Source organism: Fistularia commersonii, chromosome 15, assembly GCF_037954325.1.
Source record: "Fistularia commersonii isolate RoL2024-O1a breed Wild chromosome 15, RoL_Fcom_v1.0, whole genome shotgun sequence".
Lineage (NCBI taxonomy): Eukaryota > Metazoa > Chordata > Actinopteri > Syngnathiformes > Fistulariidae > Fistularia > Fistularia commersonii.
In genome coordinates, this window is record NC_141298.1 from 9,088,146 (window position 1) to 9,109,575 (window position 21,430).

Consider the following 21,430-nt stretch of genomic DNA (forward strand, 5'->3'; position numbering starts at 1 on the left):
CGAAAACCCGTCGCGCCGAGCTCATAGCGACGAGTTTGGATTCTCCTCTGATCGAAAAAAAAGGCTCATGTGGGCGGAAAATACGGCAAAACTGCGGGGGAGAGTGTTCTCTTGCGTTCTCCGTGAGAAAAGCGTATCCGACGAGTTTCTTCGGGTGTGTTTTTGTGTCGAAAAGCAGAGGAGAAAACACAAAGTGTGTCCGCTTTCGCGCAGCTCGGCGGAGCGGCGGAGCAGGTTGACTCTCCACGGTTCTCACCCGCCTTATAAGTCCCGCCTCCCGCTCGCGGTCTCAACAAGTCCGTTGTCTGACAGCGCGAACACTCCAACTCCATGGCGGAAGAAGCTCCAGCTCCAGCCCCGGCGGCCGCGCCGGCCAAAGCCCCGGCCAAGGCCGCCAAGAAGAAGGCTCCCCGCGCCAAGAAGGAGGGGACGGGACCCAGCCTGCCCAAGCTGATCGTGGCCGCCGTCGCCGAGTCCAAGGAGCGCAAAGGCGTGTCGACCGCGGCTATCAAGAAGAGCCTGGCGAACGGAGGAGTGGACGTGGTCAAGACCAACAAGCGCATCAACTCCACCCTCGCCAAGCTGGTGCTCAACGGCACCCTGAGCCAGGCCAAGGGCGTCGGGGCGTCGGGCTCCTTCAAGCTGGCCAAGAAGGAACCCAAAGCCGTCAAGCCCAAGAAGGCGGGCGCCGTCAAAGCCAAGAAGCCCGTGGCTAAAGCCACCAAGAAGCCCGCCGCGAAGAAGTCGGCCGCGAAGAAACCCGCGGCGAAGAAGCCTGCTACCAAGAAAGCCGCCGTCAAAAAGCCCGCCGCCAAGAAGGTCGCAGCCAAGAGCCCGGCGAAGAAGACGGCCGCCAAGAGCCCGGCTAAGAAGGCGGTGAAGAAGACCGCCGCTAAGAAGGCGGCGGCGCCGGCCAAGAAGAGGAGTCCCGTCAAGAAGGTAGCCGCAAAGAAAGCTCCGGCCAAGAAGGCGGCCGCCAAGAAGGGAAAGAAATAAACCCGCTGCCGGACGACCGGCCCCAACAAACGGCTCTTTTAAGAGCCACAAGTTGACCTTTAGAGCAACTCCTTTGTCAATACAATGGATCATAGGATCCAGATCCAATCCACAGAATATGCATTCGGTAGAATTCATTGCAGGGCGGTGCCGTAGTTCGCACCTCAGCCTCACAGCAAAAGGGATTCCAACAAGGAATCTTGTGGGGTTTGCATGTTCTGCGTGGGTTTCCTCCCACAGTCCAAAAAATATGCAGGTCAATTGGGAAAATTGCCCTGTGTGAGTGAGTGAATGATAGTATTTGCAGGATCAGCAACGGAAGACGGGGTAATTGAATTCATACATCACCTACCATCACATACAACACCAAAATAGATGGTTAGTCATACAATGCTATTTCTATTAGTATGATGTACCCCACACTAGTTAAACTGCTAAGAAACTGCACTCCATATAACTCACCAGCCACTTTAAGATGGAAAATGGCTTGGTTTAATGGACTGATTGTTCAGAAAACTGCAATTTGTTCAGACTTATTTTCATGTGATGCACGCATTGCACCCAACTCAAATTAAAGCTTGAAAGAAACTAATGTTAAATTTCAAGAAAAAGTGAGGAACTTGAGGAAAAACTTTTAACAAGTGACCTTTGACTATAAAAATTACAATTGTAAGTGTAAGGGAACATTATAAACATAACATTTTATGTGGATTTTTCTTTATGTGCACCTGCAAGTGAAGCATACAAATCTGTGTCCGCCAAAAGTTTCAAAGCAGCAAATTGCTGCTACACCTGCTTTATAAAGCTGCAGCTGTAAACCGTATATATGTTCTGTATGTATAAAACCCACTGATTAATTATATGCAGAATATGAACATTACAAACATATTAAGAAATTACAGAATTACATATTAATATATGTATATGACCACATTATTCTTGCTAACCCAACTCACTTATTGATAAATTACTGTGTCAACTCATATCACTTTTAAAAAGAGTCTGATAACAGGTCAGTCTGCATGCAAAGTAAACACTAATGTGTATTTTATATTGAATATTTATTATTTGCATTCCTAAACATCACACTGACTTTTTGGAAAAGCATGTAAATATGTTGAGATGGATATAAATGGATAAATAAATGCAATCAAATTATTTTCATGTCATTGTAGCAGTATCAGAGATATTAAAAAAAACATTTCACATACTGTTTGGAGGAAAACAGAATTAGAATGCACATATACTGTAGTTTAGCGCTATAATTTTATTGCTGACGATAACTGCTGTACACACGAGTGAATGACACATGTATAATCAGTTTAAATCAGACCTGGGCATTTTACAGCCTGAGAGATGAGAGATGAGATCAGAACAACTTTATTAATCCCGAAGGAAATTGTTGTGCCAGAGTTTCAAGTAAAAAACATAACAGTAATAGATAATAGTAGAAAGGAGGAAGAATAAGAAATATAATGAAATATGAATTGTCTTAACTGTTAGCAGTAACAACAAAGATTGAAGATTCCCTGCGGCTGAGGGAAGAGGAATTAAAAAAAAGTGGGCCGCATCGGCCCGTTTTATCCAGCTCGCCAAACAATGTTCTCTGAATATTTTCAATCGATACTGAATTTGGAAACTCCTAATTTTTCTTTAGTTTGATTTTGTATGGATGATTACATTCAAAATGGTGTCATAACATCTATATGATCAATCATGATTTTAAGGTTGAAATAAATTACCAAAAAAATTCAAATATTTAAATTGCAATTTTAATTTTGTTCAATTTGCATGATACCTAGTTAGCCCGTGCATAAAAATTAAAGATGAAATGTGGCCCATCAGACAAAATAAATTCCCAACCTTGAATTTAATTTGCAATTTATCAAAGCTTGTCCCTTTACTCTTCAAATTCTCTAAATTTTCTCTGAATTTGATTCTGACATTTAAGGAGTGATTACTTCAGCGGTTATTGCGAAACAGGGTAGAAATCGGTGTCTTAGTGTCGGGTTGAGGAGATAATGCTTCGGATCCACACAATTTACATGACAATACAATGGCTGGAAGGTGTGTGTGTGATTCCTATTGTTTTGAATATGAGAAGCAAAATCCTCTGACAGTAATTGGTCAGTCCGAGAGTGTGGGAATTGTCAGATCTGTAAATGGTAAACTAATTCCCATTCAGGACACGAAGGGCAGGACGCAGATCCGATGTGGATTCTGCTCAAATTTTGTCAGTCTCTCCTCTGACAGAAGTTTGCAGAGGATACTTTTCATTGTTTGAAAGCAGCGCGAGCCCCTTGAAACCGCCTCTTGTCATGTGAGCAGATTAACCAATCAGCAAATGGGGACGACACAGTTAAATTTGCATGTGGCCTGTATATATTCAGCAAATGCTAGCGAAGAAGTGTCATCGAACGTCGACTGAGACAAGATGCCTGAGCCAGCGAAATCAGCGCCCAAGAAGGGCTCCAAGAAGGCGGTGAGCAAGACCGCCGGCAAACCGGGAAGGAAGAAGAGGAGACCCAGGAAGGAGAGCTACGCCATCTACGTGTACAAGGTGCTGAAGCAGGTGCACCCCGACACCGGCATCTCCTCCAAAGCCATGAGCATCATGAACTCCTTCGTGAACGACATCTTCGAGCGCATCGCTTCCGAGGCGTCCCGCCTGGCGCACTACAACAAGCGCTCCACCATCACCTCCAGGGAGATCCAGACCGCCGTGCGCCTTCTGCTGCCCGGCGAGCTGGCCAAGCACGCCGTGTCCGAGGGTACCAAGGCTGTAACTAAGTACACCAGCTCCAAGTAGACCGCCAGGTCCAAGAAACGGCTCTTTTAAGAGCCACACACATAACACTAAAGCAAGCGACATCCTGGTGATAATAGCCTTACAGTGCCAGTTCTTGGGATTTTAGATCTGCAACCGTATCACCATATTGTAGTACAGTTGCCTGTTCTCTCAGACTCAGATGGTTATGACTACAAGACTAGCTACCAAGGATAAGAAGTCTTTACATGTATGTAGCTGTTTTAGGTATTCCTGTAGGCCTTCAGTTGAAGTACTTGCAAAGACTTTACTCACGCAAGCAGTTTTATGTAAATGTAAGCACCACAAGGAAGGCCTTAATTACAAGATCAAAATGTAGTTATAAGTGGAAAGTTGACATGTATGCTGAGTTATTATAATGTACACTTACATTAGCATCCCATCTAACAAAATGTAAACTAAGACATATCTGAATTTTACAATCCTGCGACCCTGAGTAGGTAAGAGCCAAGCAGTAGAATTTGATGGATGACTTACAATCATTACAAACACCTCAAAGGTGATGTAGTTGCAATTCTAGATTACAATTAACATTAGTATTTTTTCTCAAGTTCCTGAAACAAAAAATGTGTATCGACATGAATCAATTCAAAGATGAGATCATCATCGGGTCTTTCCTGACTTCAAATTACTCATATCAACGCTTACATCCTCTGCCTTCTGAATGACAAAGGAAAATTCTTCCCGCCTAGAAAAGCCGCCCTCTATGTTCAAATTGATCTCATCCAATAGGCAGCGGGCTTGAAGGATACCATGCTAAGAAAACAACCAATTGGGAGACGGGTTGTACAAGCGCCACAGTGACGCACCCGAGCCGATTGGTATAAATCAGCGACTCGCATTGCCACCTCCAGTGTTTCTACCAGCACAGACTAGCGCAGAAATGGCCCGTACCAAGCAGACCGCCCGCAAATCCACCGGAGGAAAGGCTCCCCGCAAGCAGCTGGCCACCAAGGCCGCCAGAAAGAGCGCCCCCGCCACCGGCGGCGTGAAGAAGCCTCACCGTTACAGGCCCGGAACCGTGGCTCTGAGGGAGATCCGTCGCTACCAGAAGTCCACCGAGCTGCTGATCCGCAAGCTGCCCTTCCAGCGCCTGGTGAGGGAGATCGCCCAGGACTTCAAAACCGACCTGCGCTTCCAGAGCTCCGCCGTCATGGCTCTGCAGGAGGCCAGCGAGGCTTACCTGGTGGGCCTGTTCGAGGACACTAACCTGTGCGCCATCCACGCCAAGAGAGTGACCATCATGCCCAAAGACATCCAGCTCGCCCGCCGCATCCGCGGAGAGAGAGCTTAGACTGCCTCCTGTCTGATCCAAAACAACGGCTCTTTTAAGAGCCACCAACTTTTAGCTAAAGACAAAATCGTCCGGTCCTGGACCGACCAACAGATCCCAGTAAAATCCTAATATCCTCTTAACTAACTGCCACTGGTATTGGGTTAACAATCCTAGTAAAGATAGCTTCCAAGCGACGCGTTACATATATTACATGTCTTCAGACATCTTTTTAATAATCGAAGCCTTCCAACTCCACAGCTGTGAATATAATGCCACTAATTTCTGATCAATAGCACGTTACATATTTTGGCACCCCGTAGTCGTCGGACTTGCACATGTGCTCATTGAACGGCGTATAACCGTCCCCCCTGGGTATGAACGTCATTGTTGAGCTGGCTATTATCAAATTTCCCCAACCTTTACCTAAGATGTTATTCTGTTCACTGCAAATAGGTTGTTTTTTTTTGTCAAAATACATCATATGCTATTTCCTCGGGTTTCTCTATTGCAGTAGAGGCTATCAATGTGAGAATTCGCCAAATAGACCCCGGCTCTGTTAGACCCCAACTTTGTTGTTTATTTGATTTTGGTGATTATGTATCCCTATCACTTAGGGGGTAGCGTACCAGGACCGTGGGTGTTTTGGGTTACAAAATAAATATCTAAAGAATCTTCCAGTGAATCTCCCAGTGAAGATTTATGTGGTTACAATTGCATTAAACTGTTTCCGATTTGTTTGCAAACAAAATATTACAAATAAAATGCGGGCTTTTCAATGTATCGTCTGAACGACCATATTATCCGCGACATTCATGAAAATAAAAAAAAAAATCTCGAAGCATTTCTAACGTCTCCAGGTTCCGCAAGACAAAGCTTGCTTTTTTAAAAAAGTCGTGTTTGCTCGCGCGCACCTCCCGCCGGACCAATGAGAAAGACGCATTTTCAAAAATGATTTGCTCCAGTAGCAGATCAGCTTCTGCGCGCGCTCCCCTTTGGACCAATCACAGGCTCCACACGTCCCCTATAAATACGCCACTCTTGGCTACACAGCTTCATTCGCGTCTTCGTCCTTAGAAGAGTCATCATGAGCGGAAGAGGTAAGGGGGGCAAGGGACTCGGCAAAGGAGGCGCCAAGCGTCACCGCAAGGTTCTCCGCGATAACATCCAGGGCATCACCAAGCCCGCCATCCGCCGCCTGGCTCGCCGCGGCGGCGTCAAGCGTATCTCCGGTCTGATCTACGAGGAGACTCGCGGCGTCCTCAAGGTGTTCCTGGAGAACGTCATCCGTGACGCTGTCACTTACACCGAGCACGCCAAGAGGAAGACCGTCACCGCCATGGACGTGGTGTACGCTCTGAAGAGGCAGGGCCGCACCCTGTACGGCTTCGGGGGCTAAACCGGATCCGCGGTTCCTCAATAAACCCAACGGCTCTTTTAAGAGCCACCCACTATTCCAACTAAGAGTCGATCCTGAACGGTAATTTGGGCTTACTGCCCTGAGTTGTGGGCATTGCGAATGTAAGACATGCGTTTCTTAATTGATATGTGTAGAGGTCCTTGGTTTGAATTTTGACAATAGGACATGGCTATTGTCATCAGCACAGGTCTTGCTATAAAGAGGGGAAAATAAATACAAACCATTAACACTTGTGAGATTGCAAACATACTAAGCAGGTACTTGTCCACTAAAAGAGTATGGAGGAAAAACCTTATCCAAGGTGTCTGCAGCTCAGATTTATGCAAGGGTTGCTTCAACAAAGCTGCTCTTTATGGTCAAATATGAGACATGACCTGCCACCAGTATCAAGATGAAAATGAAGCGGTGGACTCCGAGGCCCGCTGTCTGGCTTGGTGAGTCATCTGTATATCTGGACAGGCTGCTTGCCTTGCTGCTACGTCAAAGTACTGCATTGCATTAACATTGAAACACAAAAGACTGAAACCTTCCCCTGGGTTGATTATCTGAAGTGTCAACATGTAGCAGTGAGGTAACCCTGAAAGACCATTGGATAGTTTCGAGTCATTTTAGTTTACTTTTTTGTTTACGATGCGCATACATAATAAAAACAGAAGGCACATTCATTTAAACTCCTTTAACGGGTCTTCTCGCATGGCTTCACTTTTCAAGTTAAACTAGTTTAAGCTGGATTTCAGTCTCTGTGTCAGTCACACTGATACTATTGTGTGGGTCAATGAAAGTGATCACCCACCCTGATCATAGTATTTGTCATTGAAAATTGTCCGTCTCAGTCCATGCAAGTATGTCGGAAGTTGATCCAAACACACTGTAAAACTGTCTGCATACAATTAACGTTAAAATATAAACATAATATGCCAGTTAAACTTCTCTATTCTCCTGCAGTTGAGACTACTGAACGCGAAAGGGTCTTCAGAGTTTGTGTTGACCGTCATTATAGACATATAGTTTCCTTCCAAGCGTGCGTGTGCCTTTGTGAATTTTGTGCTATTAGTATTTGAAAGAGAAAAAGACTGTATGTATAGTATGTATAGTATGTCATAGTATGTAAAGTATGTATATGTACTGCATTATACAAAAAGGGCTGCAGTTGTTCAGATATTCATAAGTATTGCTTTGTTTCATCAGGAATGTCTACCTCAAGATAGAAGAAATGTACTAGATCACTAACTACTGTGGAGCTCCATTCAAGTGGAGAGCAGGATCACCAAATAATTTTTAATAAAAGAAGAGGCGTTTCAAATATATGCTATTGATTAAAACCAGGTATCAATATGATAATTCCCCCAAAGTGAAATAACGTCTAATGAATTATGAAATGTTAGGCATTTGTTTTGTGAAAATATCCTGCATTATGTCCTCTGTCTTTTCTCTACCTGACTTGTCCATATATTTGATAAAGAAGATTGCAGATGGGCCATAAATTCACCAATATACTTCGTTTATATATATTATATGTAAAAATTGGGTTGTGTTTGTCTTCTTGCTTCATCCTGTCGCCCAAACGTATAATAAGCTCGCTATCATTGATGCGTTGTTCTGCGTAATATGTGTCAATTCGCTACCGGATTGATTTTTCAGATTATTAATAGCAAATCTGAATTTCCTCATGACATTGTTTCCCTCTCAGATCCGCCCGCGATGTTGTGGGATCATACAGGGGATCCGAGAGGAAGCGTGTGTTTGACTCCTGCGAAAACACACCGTGTAAAACACCAATAATCTACGGATCTGCTCAGATTTCACCTGGAATCCACTCTCACATGTCCGCTGTCCTTGCAAAACGAGTTGTCGACTTTATTTATGATGATTTTAGTCGTTTTATCGGTCTTTTCGTGACGGAAACTCGCAGCGTCGAGCTGAAAACACAGCGGAGTTGGAGACGTTTCTCCTCCGCCTGGTTAAACCCCGTGAATGTCCGTCTTAAAAGCTGGCGTGAATCCGAGGGGAGAGTGTTTTCTTGCGTTCTCCGCAAGAAAAGCGTGTCCGGCGAGCCTCTTCGGGTGTGTTTTTGTGTCGAAAAGCAGAGGAGAAAACACAAAGTGTGTCCGCTTTCGCGCAGCTCGGCGGAGCGGCGGAGCAGGTTGACTCTCCACGGTTCTCACCCGCCTTATAAGTCCCACCTCCCGCTCGCGGCCTCAACAATTCCGTTGACTATCAGCGCGAACACTCCAACTCCATGGCGGAAGAAGCTCCAGCTCCAGCCCCGGCGGCCGCGCCGGCCAAAGCCCCGGCCAAGGCCGCCAAGAAGAAGACTCCCCGCGCCAAGAAGGAGGGGACGGGACCCAGCCTGCCCAAGCTGATCGTGGCCGCCGTCGCCGAGTCCAAGGAGCGCAAAGGCGTGTCGACCGCGGCGATCAAGAAGAGCCTGGCGAACGGAGGAGTGGACGTGGTCAAGACCAACAAGCGCATCAACTCCACCCTCGCCAAGCTGGTGCTCAACGGCACCCTGAGCCAGGCCAAGGGCGTCGGGGCGTCGGGCTCCTTCAAGCTGGCCAAGAAGGAACCCAAAGCCGTCAAGCCCAAGAAGGCGGGCGCCGTCAAAGCCAAGAAGCCAGTGGCTAAAGCCACCAAGAAGCCCGTCGCTAAGAAGTCGGCCGCGAAGAAACCCGCGGCGAAGAAGCCCGCTACCAAGAAAGCCGCCGCTAAGAAGCCCGCCGCCAAGAAGGTCGCAGCCAAGAGCCCGGCGAAGAAGACGGCCGCCAAGAGCCCGGCTAAGAAGGCGGTGAAGAAGACCGCCGCTAAGAAGGCGGCGGCGCCGGCCAAGAAGAGGAGTCCCGTCAAGAAAGTAGCCGCAAAGAAAGCTCCGGCCAAGAAGGCGGCCGCCAAGAAGGGAAAGAAATAAACCTGCTGCCGGACGACTGGCCCCAACAAACGGCTCTTTTAAGAGCCACAAGCCTCTCAAGTGCAGCTCCTCGATCGAGACGGTCGAAAACTCTGAACTTCACCTCTTACAGAGGTCTTTGACAGAAACTTTTTCTGGATTCCTTCACTTTTTTATATTTCTGTGCCTCCTATTTGATCAATGTACTGCCGTTCTCTTTGTCTACCGCATGAAACAACTGAATATGTTGTATTTGGTCGATTAATCTCTAATTTATGTGTCTTTGAGCATCCGTCAGGTATTCTGAATTGAATTGGGAGGAGGGAAAACTTGTACATGGGTGGATTAATTAGCCATTTTGTAAATAAAGTAAACGATAACTGTTTTCATTGTGCTCCTTGTGATCTGAATATTCACTGTCATTCATAAGTCTTTGTGGTGAATAAATTGGATGAAATCCATACATGAAAACAGCAGGTGGTTAAACCTGCAAAAAGCAGTGTTTTATTCCTGTACTTTTGGGGAACTCAGGTTTACCTAGTGTGACCCTAAAAGGCCACCATAGGCCAAAGACTGGTCTTCACCTGCCAATAAATTAGTGGTATATAACAGGTGCTCCACATACATCGTGATTTAAACTGAAAAATGTGCCCCCAGGTGTACAACAGGTTGAAGGTGGTCCCTTGCATCTTCATGAAAAACAAAAAAAAATACAATTTGGGATAGATAGTCAGCAATGATAGTGATTCTCAAATGGAAATCTTATATTCACTCTGAGTTACATTTTAAACAAATTTCAGCTGAAGGTTGGAGTGAAGAAACACGGTCGTCTCTTCCTATCAACTAAGATGCCCAAGGTAAGTACAGTAGAGGAATACACATTAATTCTCTGGAAAATTAGCACTGTGTGTGTGTGTGTGTGTGTGTGTGTGTGTGTGTGTGTGTGTGTGTGTGTGTGTGTGTGTGTGTGTGTGTGTGTGTGTGTGTGTGTGTGTTTAAAAAAAAAAAAGTCTCCTAAATTTTAGCTAGCTAGTAGTCCATGACCGCTAGCATATTATTATCAGTTATTTAATATAATTTAAAAATGGTAAAGAACTTGACAATTCAAGCAAATAAGGAGGGTGCTATGTATTTCGATGTATACATCTTAAGTGGTTGAGACTCATGTTTGGTGTGTATGTATATGTTTCACTGTTAAGAGCTATCGGTAAGAAGGAAGGCAGCTTCATGGTGGAAAACCGATTCAGATTCATCCGAGTCACCAATGGGATCTGCTTCACTTAAGTGGAAGATTAAATCTCTGGAATAGCAATGTCACCAGAAAGACCAAAGCGAGGGGGGAAAAATGCAAAATTAGCTGATTAATTACAAGTTAATCAAAATGGTCATTTAGATCAGCAGCAAGGACTCATGATGTTTATCCTGAAGACGTCGGACTCATGATTCTTTTTTAAAACATCGTAATATGCACAAACTTTTCATGCAATCTTAAGCGCACTTGTTCTACACAGGTGAAATGTGCAAGAAAGAAAAAGGGAAACGCCCTGGAAATAACTGCATATAAACCATACTGTTCTGCATAGCTTGACTGGCGCCTAATGTATCTTCAATACTGTTATCTGATAATGATGATCCCAGAATATTGAGGACAGCATTTTGCAGCCTTGGCCTGTCTAATTTTTGTCATCTTCTGCAGACTGGGCCGGTTACATTGTCTTTTTATTCATTTATTTAGTTTTTGGACTGTGAGCACTTTGTCAGTGGACAATAATTTAAGTGATATGAACCTGGGTCCAAAGCAGCAATTATAAGGATGATGTTAGAATCCTTTTCAGATTCAAGCACCAATAGCTATTGCTATTTGTAGTGACCTCATCTGCCACATAATTCTACAAGCAACTGCGCTGTTTCAAACTGAAATTTTTTACACCAGCTGTGAGAGTGCAGAAAGTGTAACATGTTGTTCTGCTCTCAGAAACTGTTGCTTCTTCAAAAGGCTCGAGGGCCTGATTCAGCTCCTCAGTGTTTTTCCACTGTTCGGTCTAGAGAAATCCAAGTGTTGTTTTTCTTCCTTCCTCCATCTGTAATTCTCTAACAATCAGCACCGCTGCCACGTTATACACACCCTTGTCATGGACACCAGCTTTCTGAGATTGTTGAGTGGCTTGAAGGGGTTATTGTAAAATTCAGCATTCAATAAGGGGCATTGTTGAGGAAGTATTGCAATATATAGGGGGGGGTCAAAAACTCCCACTGGCAAGTATTGGCATACCCATATATGGTTGATTCATGTCTTTCCCCCATTGTCAGGTGGCCCTAAGTCTCCAAAATTCAGTGTGTACAGAAAGCCAAGTAAGAATTGTACAGGGGAACAGGCTTCCACACTGTGCATGTTACACCTGAACCTTGACTGATTGTTTTTTTTTAATTCACCATGTGAAATTTAGTTTAATGAGATTTACATGGAAAGGGAGTGTTCATTCTGATTTAGTGCTATCCAGTGAAAAATTACATTTTTCTTTTGATTGTCACACATAACCTTTAATCTTCCTCTCTTCTTTCCAGTCCCGCTGCAGTTTGGAGGACTGTCTGCAAGATCAGCACCTGTACTTCCTTGCTGTGGGAGCAACAAAGGCAGGTATTGACTGCTTCAATACCAGAACTAGTAAACAACTCACCCAACGCCAGGCAAACTGCTCCCTCGGTGCATACGAAGTTTTTTTTTAATCTTTTAGTATATCTAGTATAGCTAGTATACCGGTAGTATAAAAGTATATCTTTTGTTTTTATTTCTTATAATTGGAAATTCTAGCATGCATTTTTCTACATTTAGGAGTTGTATATGGTTATGTCAAACCTCTTCAATGGTAATCCAGAAACCGCTTAGTGCAGGGGTGGGCAATTATTTTGGCTTTTCGGCTGGCGGGTGGGTCACATTTCATACTCATTTTATGCATGGGCTCAGTGGATATCATGTAAATTGAACAAAATGGAAATTGCCATTTCAATATTTGAATTTCTTTTTGGCATTTTATTTCAACTTTAAATCATTAATGGTCATATAAATGTACTGACATTCATTTGAATGTAATTATCCATACAAAAGAAAACAATAAGGAGTTTCTAAATTCAACACTGATTGACAAAACTTGTTTTTAATATTCAAAGAAAGTAAAAAAAGCAAAATGTGTGTGTGTGTGTGTGAGCATGTGCGTGCGTGTGTGTGTACGTACGTGCGTGCGTCAATGAAAGCAAATTGATCAGACGTCTTCTCTTCTATGTTGCATTCATATGCAGGCTGCAAGCTCATCACTAGCATATGCATGTAATGACCAGTTTGATCATTTCGAGGTGGACAAACTAGCCTGCGTGTTTACGCGGGTTTGAACTGCAGGTTTACTCAATCCTGCAGAGATTCACATCAATCAAACCCTATACTTTTCCCTCTCCACCACCTAATTAGTACCACCAGGTGGCACGTTATAGCAGGCCTTTTCTGATGGCAACCGATCTTTTTTTTTTATGCATCCTTCCCCCCCAATTTTCCAGTGTTTCCCCAATGGCTCTGCTGCAACACATTAGTGTGCAATGAGAGAACATCAGGTATGCTGTGGAAAAATGCCCACTTTCAACTGATCGCTCCAAAAATTATATATTAATTGCAAAAATTTGTCTTCATACGTCTAACGATGTGGGCATCATGCAGTCACAGGCAGAACAGTTGAATGCTTTAGATGGCAGCAGGTAGTGAATTAACTGGAGTATCTACCTGCGGCTGCTAAAAAAGCAGAGTAATTAGTGGTGCTTTTCATGAGATAGCGGTATGTGGAAACTGCCAACCTTGAAATGTTCCCACACATCCAGAAATGGCAGGGTGTCCGTGCCGCTGCACTATGTGAAACAACCGGTAAACATCTGCAGACTCTGGAGCAGAAGCGGTCATGTTATTTCCCTTTGCTTTCCACTGATCAACTGCAGTTGGAAAATATGATTTTGTAGGAGTAGGAGGAAATAACTGAACTGGGACAAAACCATGGTGTAGAGCTTTTTGGCTGATTGTTGCTATGGAGTTCCCCTTTTTGGGAAATAGAGCTATTTCATCTCTGCGCCCTTTCTCCATAACATACCTATGTGAGCTGGACTTTTCAAGCATGACTGTAATAAAAACATCCCAAAAAAAAAGAGACTCAGAGCAGTTGAAGGAGAATTTCGTGCATCTCTCTTCAGTTCCAACAACTATAACCGCTTTGTGCTCAACCAAACCAGATTTCACACTAAGTAAATTGAGATTACAGTTTCATTCTATTCCATTTAACATTTTTTACATTTATTTGGTGGTGTGCTGTTTTGATTTTTCTAATGTAGAAGTGCTGTGGCTCAAACGATTGGAAAACACTGCCCTAATCTACCCGAGATCCTGCCCACTGCTCAGTTTGGAAGCGAAGCTGTCTCTGCAGCTGACCTCCCTGGTCTAGATGATTTTACTTTGTTTCTGTGTTTCTCCTGAGAGGAGTAGAACTATCTAGAGATCCATGTGCATCCACTGTAGCCAAGCGTCTGTCTGTTGGGATTGGTAACAGTTCAGTATCTTGGGTTTTTAAGGGAGATTCATTCTGAAGCAATGCATGCTGCTAATTCTGCTTCACCACAAAGAGACCCCGTGTTTTTAATAAAATTGAAATTTTAAAATTCTTCACATAACAGAAGCCGGATATGTTAACTTAAAATACGGAATTTTTGAGCCTTTCCTGAGTCGCCACCTTATCAGCTGAAAACTGACCCTCAGAGCTCAGTTGTCAGGGGCTTTGTGGTCTTGGTTGGTCACCCAAGGACAAATAGGTCCCATGTGAAAGACCAGTGTGGCTCAGAACACCCCTATGAGGATAATAAACTCAATAAATCCAAATGCACTGTGGACAGCAAAGACAGGGAAACATGTTTCCACACTGTACATATGACAATAAACATTTTGAATCTTTGAATTTGTGGTCGATCGCAGCTGGAGTCTGGCTCTAGGGACTTGAAATGTCACTTCTCTGAGCTGGTGTGTTAGATTCTGACTACATTTAGTTGGACAGATGCACATCTTGGGCTCCCAAACCAGTCTGCTCAAGAGGAGTTTGACTCTTCGATTTTAGATTTGCAGGAAAGGCATTATTTGAAAAATGGCATTTAAAGTACATACATATTGGTGGCTTGTATTTTATTCAATCGTTCAAAGTGCTCGACTTTTGTGGAAAGTAATTAAAATGCATTCGCTGGAAATTCGCTTTATTCTTATAATCAACAGAGTAAGTAGTGTATTCCTGTGACTCAGCAATGTTGTCAAGTTTCATATATTTTGTAAGTGTTTGACCTTTTTTGGAGGGAACCGTTTAAATATCCTGTTACATGAAGATTGTGGTATTAAATTCTATAATCAAACTTGGGAATGCCTTTGCAGAACTTGCAATTTTTGTGTTTCTAAGCATGGTTATTTTTTTCTTCAGTTAAGCACTATCCGACATTTGAACCTGAGGAGTTTAGGGTGATCACTGGATCTATTAATTTAAATATATGCATGCGTATATGCATTTATAATATTTAATGGATGAACCATGATCAGTGCTCAGGGGAGAAGATTGGGGTTTTGTCTTGCTCACCAACACTGAAAGGCTAGGATGGAAATGGGCACGCTCTTATTTAACCCTTGTGTTGTCTTGCGGGTCAAAAGTGACCCACTACCATGTTTCGCTGTAGAAAAAACACGTTAACCTATTTTTTTCAAACTTGAAATTTTATGAATTTTCCTAAAGGGACCCCATCATTAGAAAAAGTGATACTTTTTTTTTGTTTATGTTTCCATGTGGGCTGTACACCACTAGGGTACAAAGATTGTCTTATGGGTCATTTTTGACCCGTGAATTATAAAAGCATTTAAACACCAGAAAAAGTTCAAAGGCCACACACAAACTCTCTCTAATACACATATACACACACACCTACAGACACACACACGCACACACACACACACACATAAACATGAACAAACATATGTATGTATATAGTGGATTTTTTTTGTATGTTTTATCACTTCAATTTCACACTTCATTTCAATGTATATACACATATAAATATACATTTGTTTTTCATTTATTTTTCTATTACTTGCATTTCACACATTATAGCGCTTTAATGTTTTTCCTTTTTTTGACAAATTGTTTTATATTTCATTTCAAGATTTATCTGTGGACTCTTCTCTGATTCTACTCCCTCTGTCTGTTCTGTTAACCTTAATTTTTTTCTAATTGCATTCAATATTTTGATATGTGGTGTTTTGATCCCAAGATCAGATCATGAAAATATCCCATATTTTCCAGTGCATGAAATTCATACCCTCAGTTCAGATCCCCAATGTCTCACTGAACATTTTCACGTTCACACATGTGCTAAATAGAGTTGATGTTGAAAATAGTTCACAAAGTCAAGCAACATTTTATTGTTTTGTTGTGTTCTGAGAGAAGTGTTTTTTTATAATTCACTTCCTAAAAAATATAAAAGAATAAACTGTTGACGAAAATGTTCCAGATTATTTACTGTTTTTTTATTCCCTTTCTATATAATTAATTCAGAGATAATTACTTCAAATTTATATAATAGCAATAATAAACCTTAACTGTGTAAAAAAAAAAAATGGTATGACTGTTGGTTTTTGGTAAAAAAAAAAAAAAGGTGGAATCATGTTCACTGGAGATCCTCTTTTTTTTAATGTGTAACAATAAATACATGATAAAAAATTGATTAAATTGAGTTAAATTGATAAATAACAGGGTCTTTCATCAAACTAAATAGATTTTTGATTTAAAATTCAATTAAGCCGCTTTATTTTGGGGTTTTGGTAGTGCGGGTCATTTTTGACCCGTAGGACACGGGGAGTGAACAGAACGTTGAGATCGCACAAGGGTTAAATAGGCTCGGCCAAGATGTGTGTGTGTGTGTGTGTGTGTGTGTGTGTGTGTGTGTGTGTGTGTGTGTGTGTGTGTGTGTGTGTGTGTGTGTGTGTGTGTGTGTGTGTGTGTGTGTGTGTGTGTGTGTGTGTGTGTGTGTGTGTGTGTGTGTGTGTGTGTGTGTGTGTGTGTGTGTGTGTGTGTGGCTATGACAAACCTCAGCCATGACAAAAATTGCGAAAGATTATATTTCCACAAAGTATTTACATCATTGTTCAATAAAACAAAATTACAAAAATAGTACTTGAAGTTTAACATGAAATATAACATCCATATCCACAGTGACTTTGTCAGTGCTTGATATTAGCAATTGTCTGTATATATCCGAATACATATAAAATTTGATATCAGATGATCTGTGTTCAAAGAAAACTAGTTTCATATCAATGCAGGGTTATTTCATAAAAGACAATAAAATCCAGGTGAGAACTTCCTGGCTGACTTAAGTTATATACAAGCTATGATGGAGACAACACAGTAGTCTGTTCAGTATAAAAGTATAAATTCAGAAAAGGATTTTCTCTAAAGTAACTGTCAAGAGATGCACTAGGCAATATATTAAAATTTCGATCATTTTGATCGAGGAGTTGCTCTACAGGTCAACTTGTGGCTCTTAAAAGAGCCGTTTGTTGGGGCCAGTCGTCCGGTAGCGGGTTTTTATTTCTTTCCCTTCTTGGCTGCTGCCTTCTTGGCCGGAGCTTTCTTTGCGGCTACTTTCTTGACGGGACTCCTCTTCTTGGCCGGCGCCGCCGCCTTCTTAGCGGCGGTCTTCTTCACCGCCTTCTTAGCCGGGCTCTTGGCGGCCGTCTTCTTCGCCGGGCTCTTGGCTGCGACCTTCTTGGCGGCGGGCTTCTTAGCGGCGGCTTTCTTGGTAGCGGGCTTCTTCGCCGCGGGTTTCTTCGCGGCCGACTTCTTAGCGACGGGCTTCTTGGTGGCTTTAGCCACGGGCTTCTTGGCTTTGACGGCGCCCGCCTTCTTGGGCTTGACGGCTTTAGGTTCCTTCTTGGCCAGCTTGAAGGAGCCCGACGCCCCGACGCCCTTGGCCTGGCTCAGGGTGCCGTTGAGCACCAGCTTGGCGAGGGTGGAGTTGATGCGCTTGTTGGTCTTGACCACGTCCACTCCTCCGTTCGCCAGGCTCTTCTTGATGGCCGCGGTCGACACGCCTTTGCGCTCCTTGGACTCGGCGACGGCGGCCACGATCAGCTTGGGCAGGCTGGGTCCCGTCCCCTCCTTCTTGGCGCGGGGAGTCTTCTTCTTGGCGGCCTTGGCCGGGGCTTTGGCCGGCGCGGCCGCCGGGGCTGGAGCTGGAGCTTCTTCCGCCATGGAGTTGGAGTGTTCGCGCTGATAGTCAACGGAATTGTTGAGGCCGCGAGCGGGAGGTGGGACTTATAAGGCGGGTGAGAACCGTGGAGAGTCAACCTGCTCCGCCGCTCCGCCGAGCTGCGCGAAAGCGGACACACTTTGTGTTTTCTCCTCTGCTTTTCGACACAAAAACACACCCGAAGAGGCTCGTCGGACACGCTTTTCTCACGGAGAACGCAAGGAAACACTATCCCATGCAGTTCTGGCGTATTTTCCGCCGACATGAGCCGTTTTTTTCGATCAGAGGAGAATCCAAACTCGTCGCTATGAGCTCGGCGCGACGGGTTTTCGAAACATTTTGTCCTTTAAAACGCACAAAATGATTTATATTTTTCAAGTTGATCATCGCAGACGAAGGAGGGACGTGTGTTGATGCCTCAAAAGGAAAATAAAGTCAAAAAACATTCTTATCCGTATTTAACAGAAGATGTTAGTGATGGAGGTAAACACACAATTCATACCGTCGCCGGTCACCTCGATGGTTACGAGCTGGTGCATGTCGGTAGTAAAAAAAATACTTTCTCATCACAGCTTTTGGATTTATTCTGAAATGACATCCGAAAAATATAGGGTTTCATTTTCTGTGATTCAACAAGAAACTTCTAGTTGTCCTATTTTGCCCGACCGTCTTTCTTCCGGAAGTAGATCAGATTTCGTCACTCAGCTGAAATCAAAGAACGACTACTTTTAATTTTGGAATAAGTTCTTCTGAAGAAACCAGCGGCATCTCTGGGCCTATAAGTTTTGTGGTCAATATTTTTTTAGATTTATCTCTATAGATAGTTGAAGAGTCTTTTAACAACACTTACCCGGAGAGCAACGTTCAGCCCATTGATTCAGTTAGAACTCTTCCAACACGTTGGAATCTGCTGCAAAAAAACAACTTGATCAAGACTTACCAAGATTTATCAAGTGCCTGGCTAATCTTATAAAAGAACCAGTTGTTAATGTCTGCTTTACATGTAGTTGATGCATTATTTATATCTTAGTTCCGATAAAATCATACACCTGTATGAAATTCCCATTTTTTAACGTGTGCATCTCCAAAGTGGGTGACATTTGCTCAATAGGATGTGCAAAGCTTGAAGATTACAGATGTGTTATAAGATAGCAGAGTCCTAATGTCCAAGCAAATGGATGTTCAGGAAGCATAATGATAACATGATGTCAAGACAAAGCACAGACTTTGTCCAGGGTTTATTTTTGTCATTTAGGTTTATCTACATGTCTCTGCACGATAAAATACGTTTTTTACATAGCAAGAGCATGATATGAGTCAGCGACTTTTGACATGTACTAGAGGAGGGTTATATCCGTTTGCATGTTGAGAGTATTGAAGACTGAGAATTTGGACTTCTGTGACTCCTGCAACCAAAGTGTAAGGTTGTATGTAGGGTGTTTTCTTTTTAAACCATTAAAGATAACAGAAGAGTAGGGGCAGGTGCTTCAACAGTCTATGCTAACAGTTTACAGGTGAAGTAACTCATATGCCCCGGTTCTAATGACAGGAAGGGCAAAAAAGGTCAAGCTAGAGAATAAGTTTGGGAGTTAGACTGAGAAGTGCAATGATATAAAAGTGTTATGTAGAGGGCTTGAATGAATGCATGCAGTGCAAGGCTGTCATAAGGGATTAATGGATGAAAAAAGGCATGTGATAGGATGGGAAGTTATGACCGTTCATTCTTGACTGTTGTGATCAGACTGTTTCATTCGGTCAGGTAATGACATCACACATTCACCTAATCCATCTGGTTGTATTTTGCTTGTGTAACTCATACTAACTCAATCTCTGACACCGCATATATATGCATTCTTTCTTTCAGCTTGCACATCCCGTCAATACTGTACTCTCTGCATTATTTACATCTCACTAAAACAATGCTTATCTGGCTTCACTGTGGACAGCAAAATAATGTTATCGTAAAGGGGACACATTTCCCCAACACTTTGAATCCTGAATTTTTTACTATATACGTTCATCTCATTTCACCCATCACGATTTCTATACCATATGGAGCAAATCAGATCACTCAGTTTCCTCTTGGATCAATATAGTATTTCTCATCTAACCATATGAACGAAGGAGGGTGTTTCAAGGGAACTTCTGACCTATTGAGGTTATGCTTGAGATTGCTTGGAAAGGGAAAATCCTGGTCTCCCTTTGGAGATATCGGTGCTAAATTGCATCTGCTGTCCTACTATTGAAACTTCCCCACTGTGGGAAAAGGGCAAATTCTATACAGGTTTCATAGAACCTGGTTCTATGATGCTCTGCTGTTGAGGTGGAGAACCCATCACTCAGAACAGACTGTTTATAGTTCACATTGATACTCTTGTTACTTTATATTATTGATGGATGAAGAAAATTCTAGATATTTGAATACAGCCGTACCCTATCAATGTAGAAAACAAAGGGGAAACTATTTATGACTGTTTGGGTGATAATGGACTTTCATTTGCCCTTGTTAGATGCTACTGAGCACAATAATGTTTTTCCAAAACAAGGCACAGCAAATACTGCTGATGAGAATCACCATGTGGTGTTATTATGGTTTATAATGCAAAAAGCATTAAAGCAAACCATTTCCAAAGATTTTGATACACATAGTTCACCACAGGTCCTAAAACGCAGGTGTCAGATGTTTGCATCCCCCACGCCTCATTTCAAGGGGCCTGGTTCCTCAACAAAATATATGATTTTAATTCATACTGCCCTTCTCAGTATAGACTTTCATCGCATATCCCCCTTATTAGTGTACAATGCAAACATTCGATTTACTCTTTAGGTCAATAATACGCAAGTACGACCGATATGCATAAGATAAAATTTCACTCCATAAACTTCTGCAATGGGTTGGAATGGCTGTTGTTTGACATTAATTCATAGTGCCCTTGTTGGGAGCACTGCACATGATTTTTTTTCCTCATGAGAAAACACTTCTTACCGGTAGGTGTCATAACATTGCGATAGTTGTCTTGACTAAATGTAATGGAATTCTTTAGTCATAATAAAAATTACACTACCACTTTGTAAGGCAGGGGGTTTGCATGTCTTATCTAGTTTCTCCTTCAGGGCCAGATGTAATGAGGACTAGACTCTTTTGAGTGTAGTTGGTGGCTCTTAAGAGGTATAGGAATAGGTGTAATAGAATTGTGCCGGCTATAAATTCCCATTATCCTTTTGATAAGCCCATGGGTCAGTCACTAACTTCATGCCAGGGGCTTTACTGATCTGACTAGCTTCTCATTCAGGATTAGACCAGGACTATTACTCCATATTTTTTGGGTGGCTCTTAAAAGAGCCGTTGGGTTTGATGGGGAACCGCGGATCCGGTTTAGCCCCCGAAGCCGTACAGGGTGCGGCCCTGCCTCTTCAGAGCGTACACCACGTCCATGGCGGTGACGGTCTTCCTCTTGGCGTGCTCGGTGTAAGTGACAGCGTCACGGATGACGTTCTCCAGGAACACCTTGAGGACGCCGCGAGTCTCCTCGTAGATCAGACCGGAGATACGCTTGACGCCGCCACGGCGAGCCAGGCGGCGGATGGCGGGCTTGGTGATGCCCTGGATGTTATCGCGGAGAACCTTGCGGTGACGCTTGGCGCCTCCTTTGCCGAGTCCTTTGCCTCCCTTTCCTCTTCCGCTCATGGTGGCTGTTTCAAGGTCGAAGACACGAAGAATGC

The 21,430-nt window shown here is 43.2% G+C and overlaps 7 protein-coding genes across 7 annotated transcripts; 5 read left to right on the forward strand and 2 right to left on the reverse strand.

Annotated features, from left to right (window-relative positions):
• The first annotated feature begins 309 nt into the window (after positions 1-309).
• On the forward strand, positions 310-2,400 carry LOC147226368 (histone H1-like). The gene has a single exon (XM_086160317.1). It carries the CDS (start codon positions 331-333, stop codon positions 994-996), a length of 666 nt encoding a protein of 221 aa, XP_086016443.1. The 5' UTR covers positions 310-330; the 3' UTR covers positions 997-2,400.
• A 1,006-nt stretch (positions 2,401-3,406) lies between these two features.
• On the forward strand, positions 3,407-3,805 carry LOC147226369 (histone H2B-like). The gene has a single exon (XM_086160318.1). The coding sequence runs from the start codon at positions 3,431-3,433 to the stop codon at positions 3,803-3,805; it is 375 nt and encodes a 124-aa protein (XP_086016444.1). The 5' UTR covers positions 3,407-3,430.
• A 515-nt stretch (positions 3,806-4,320) lies between these two features.
• LOC147226370 (histone H3) lies at positions 4,321-5,242 on the forward strand. The gene has a single exon (XM_086160514.1). It carries the CDS (start codon positions 4,707-4,709, stop codon positions 5,115-5,117), a length of 411 nt encoding a protein of 136 aa, XP_086016640.1. The 5' UTR covers positions 4,321-4,706; the 3' UTR covers positions 5,118-5,242.
• A 935-nt stretch (positions 5,243-6,177) lies between these two features.
• Positions 6,178-8,061, forward strand: LOC147226371 (histone H4). The gene has a single exon (XM_086160980.1). It carries the CDS (start codon positions 6,184-6,186, stop codon positions 6,493-6,495), a length of 312 nt encoding a protein of 103 aa, XP_086017106.1. The 5' UTR covers positions 6,178-6,183; the 3' UTR covers positions 6,496-8,061.
• A 623-nt stretch (positions 8,062-8,684) lies between these two features.
• Positions 8,685-9,868, forward strand: LOC147226372 (histone H1-like). The gene has a single exon (XM_086160979.1). The coding sequence runs from the start codon at positions 8,756-8,758 to the stop codon at positions 9,419-9,421; it is 666 nt and encodes a 221-aa protein (XP_086017105.1). The 5' UTR covers positions 8,685-8,755; the 3' UTR covers positions 9,422-9,868.
• Positions 9,869-16,556: 6,688 nt separating this feature from the next.
• On the reverse strand, positions 16,557-17,757 carry LOC147226373 (histone H1-like). The gene has a single exon (XM_086160565.1). It carries the CDS (start codon positions 17,707-17,709, stop codon positions 17,044-17,046), a length of 666 nt encoding a protein of 221 aa, XP_086016691.1. The 5' UTR covers positions 17,710-17,757; the 3' UTR covers positions 16,557-17,043.
• Positions 17,758-21,069: 3,312 nt separating this feature from the next.
• On the reverse strand, positions 21,070-21,395 carry LOC147226374 (histone H4). The gene has a single exon (XM_086160723.1). It carries the CDS (start codon positions 21,393-21,395, stop codon positions 21,084-21,086), a length of 312 nt encoding a protein of 103 aa, XP_086016849.1. The 3' UTR covers positions 21,070-21,083.
• Positions 21,396-21,430: the final 35 nt, after the last annotated feature.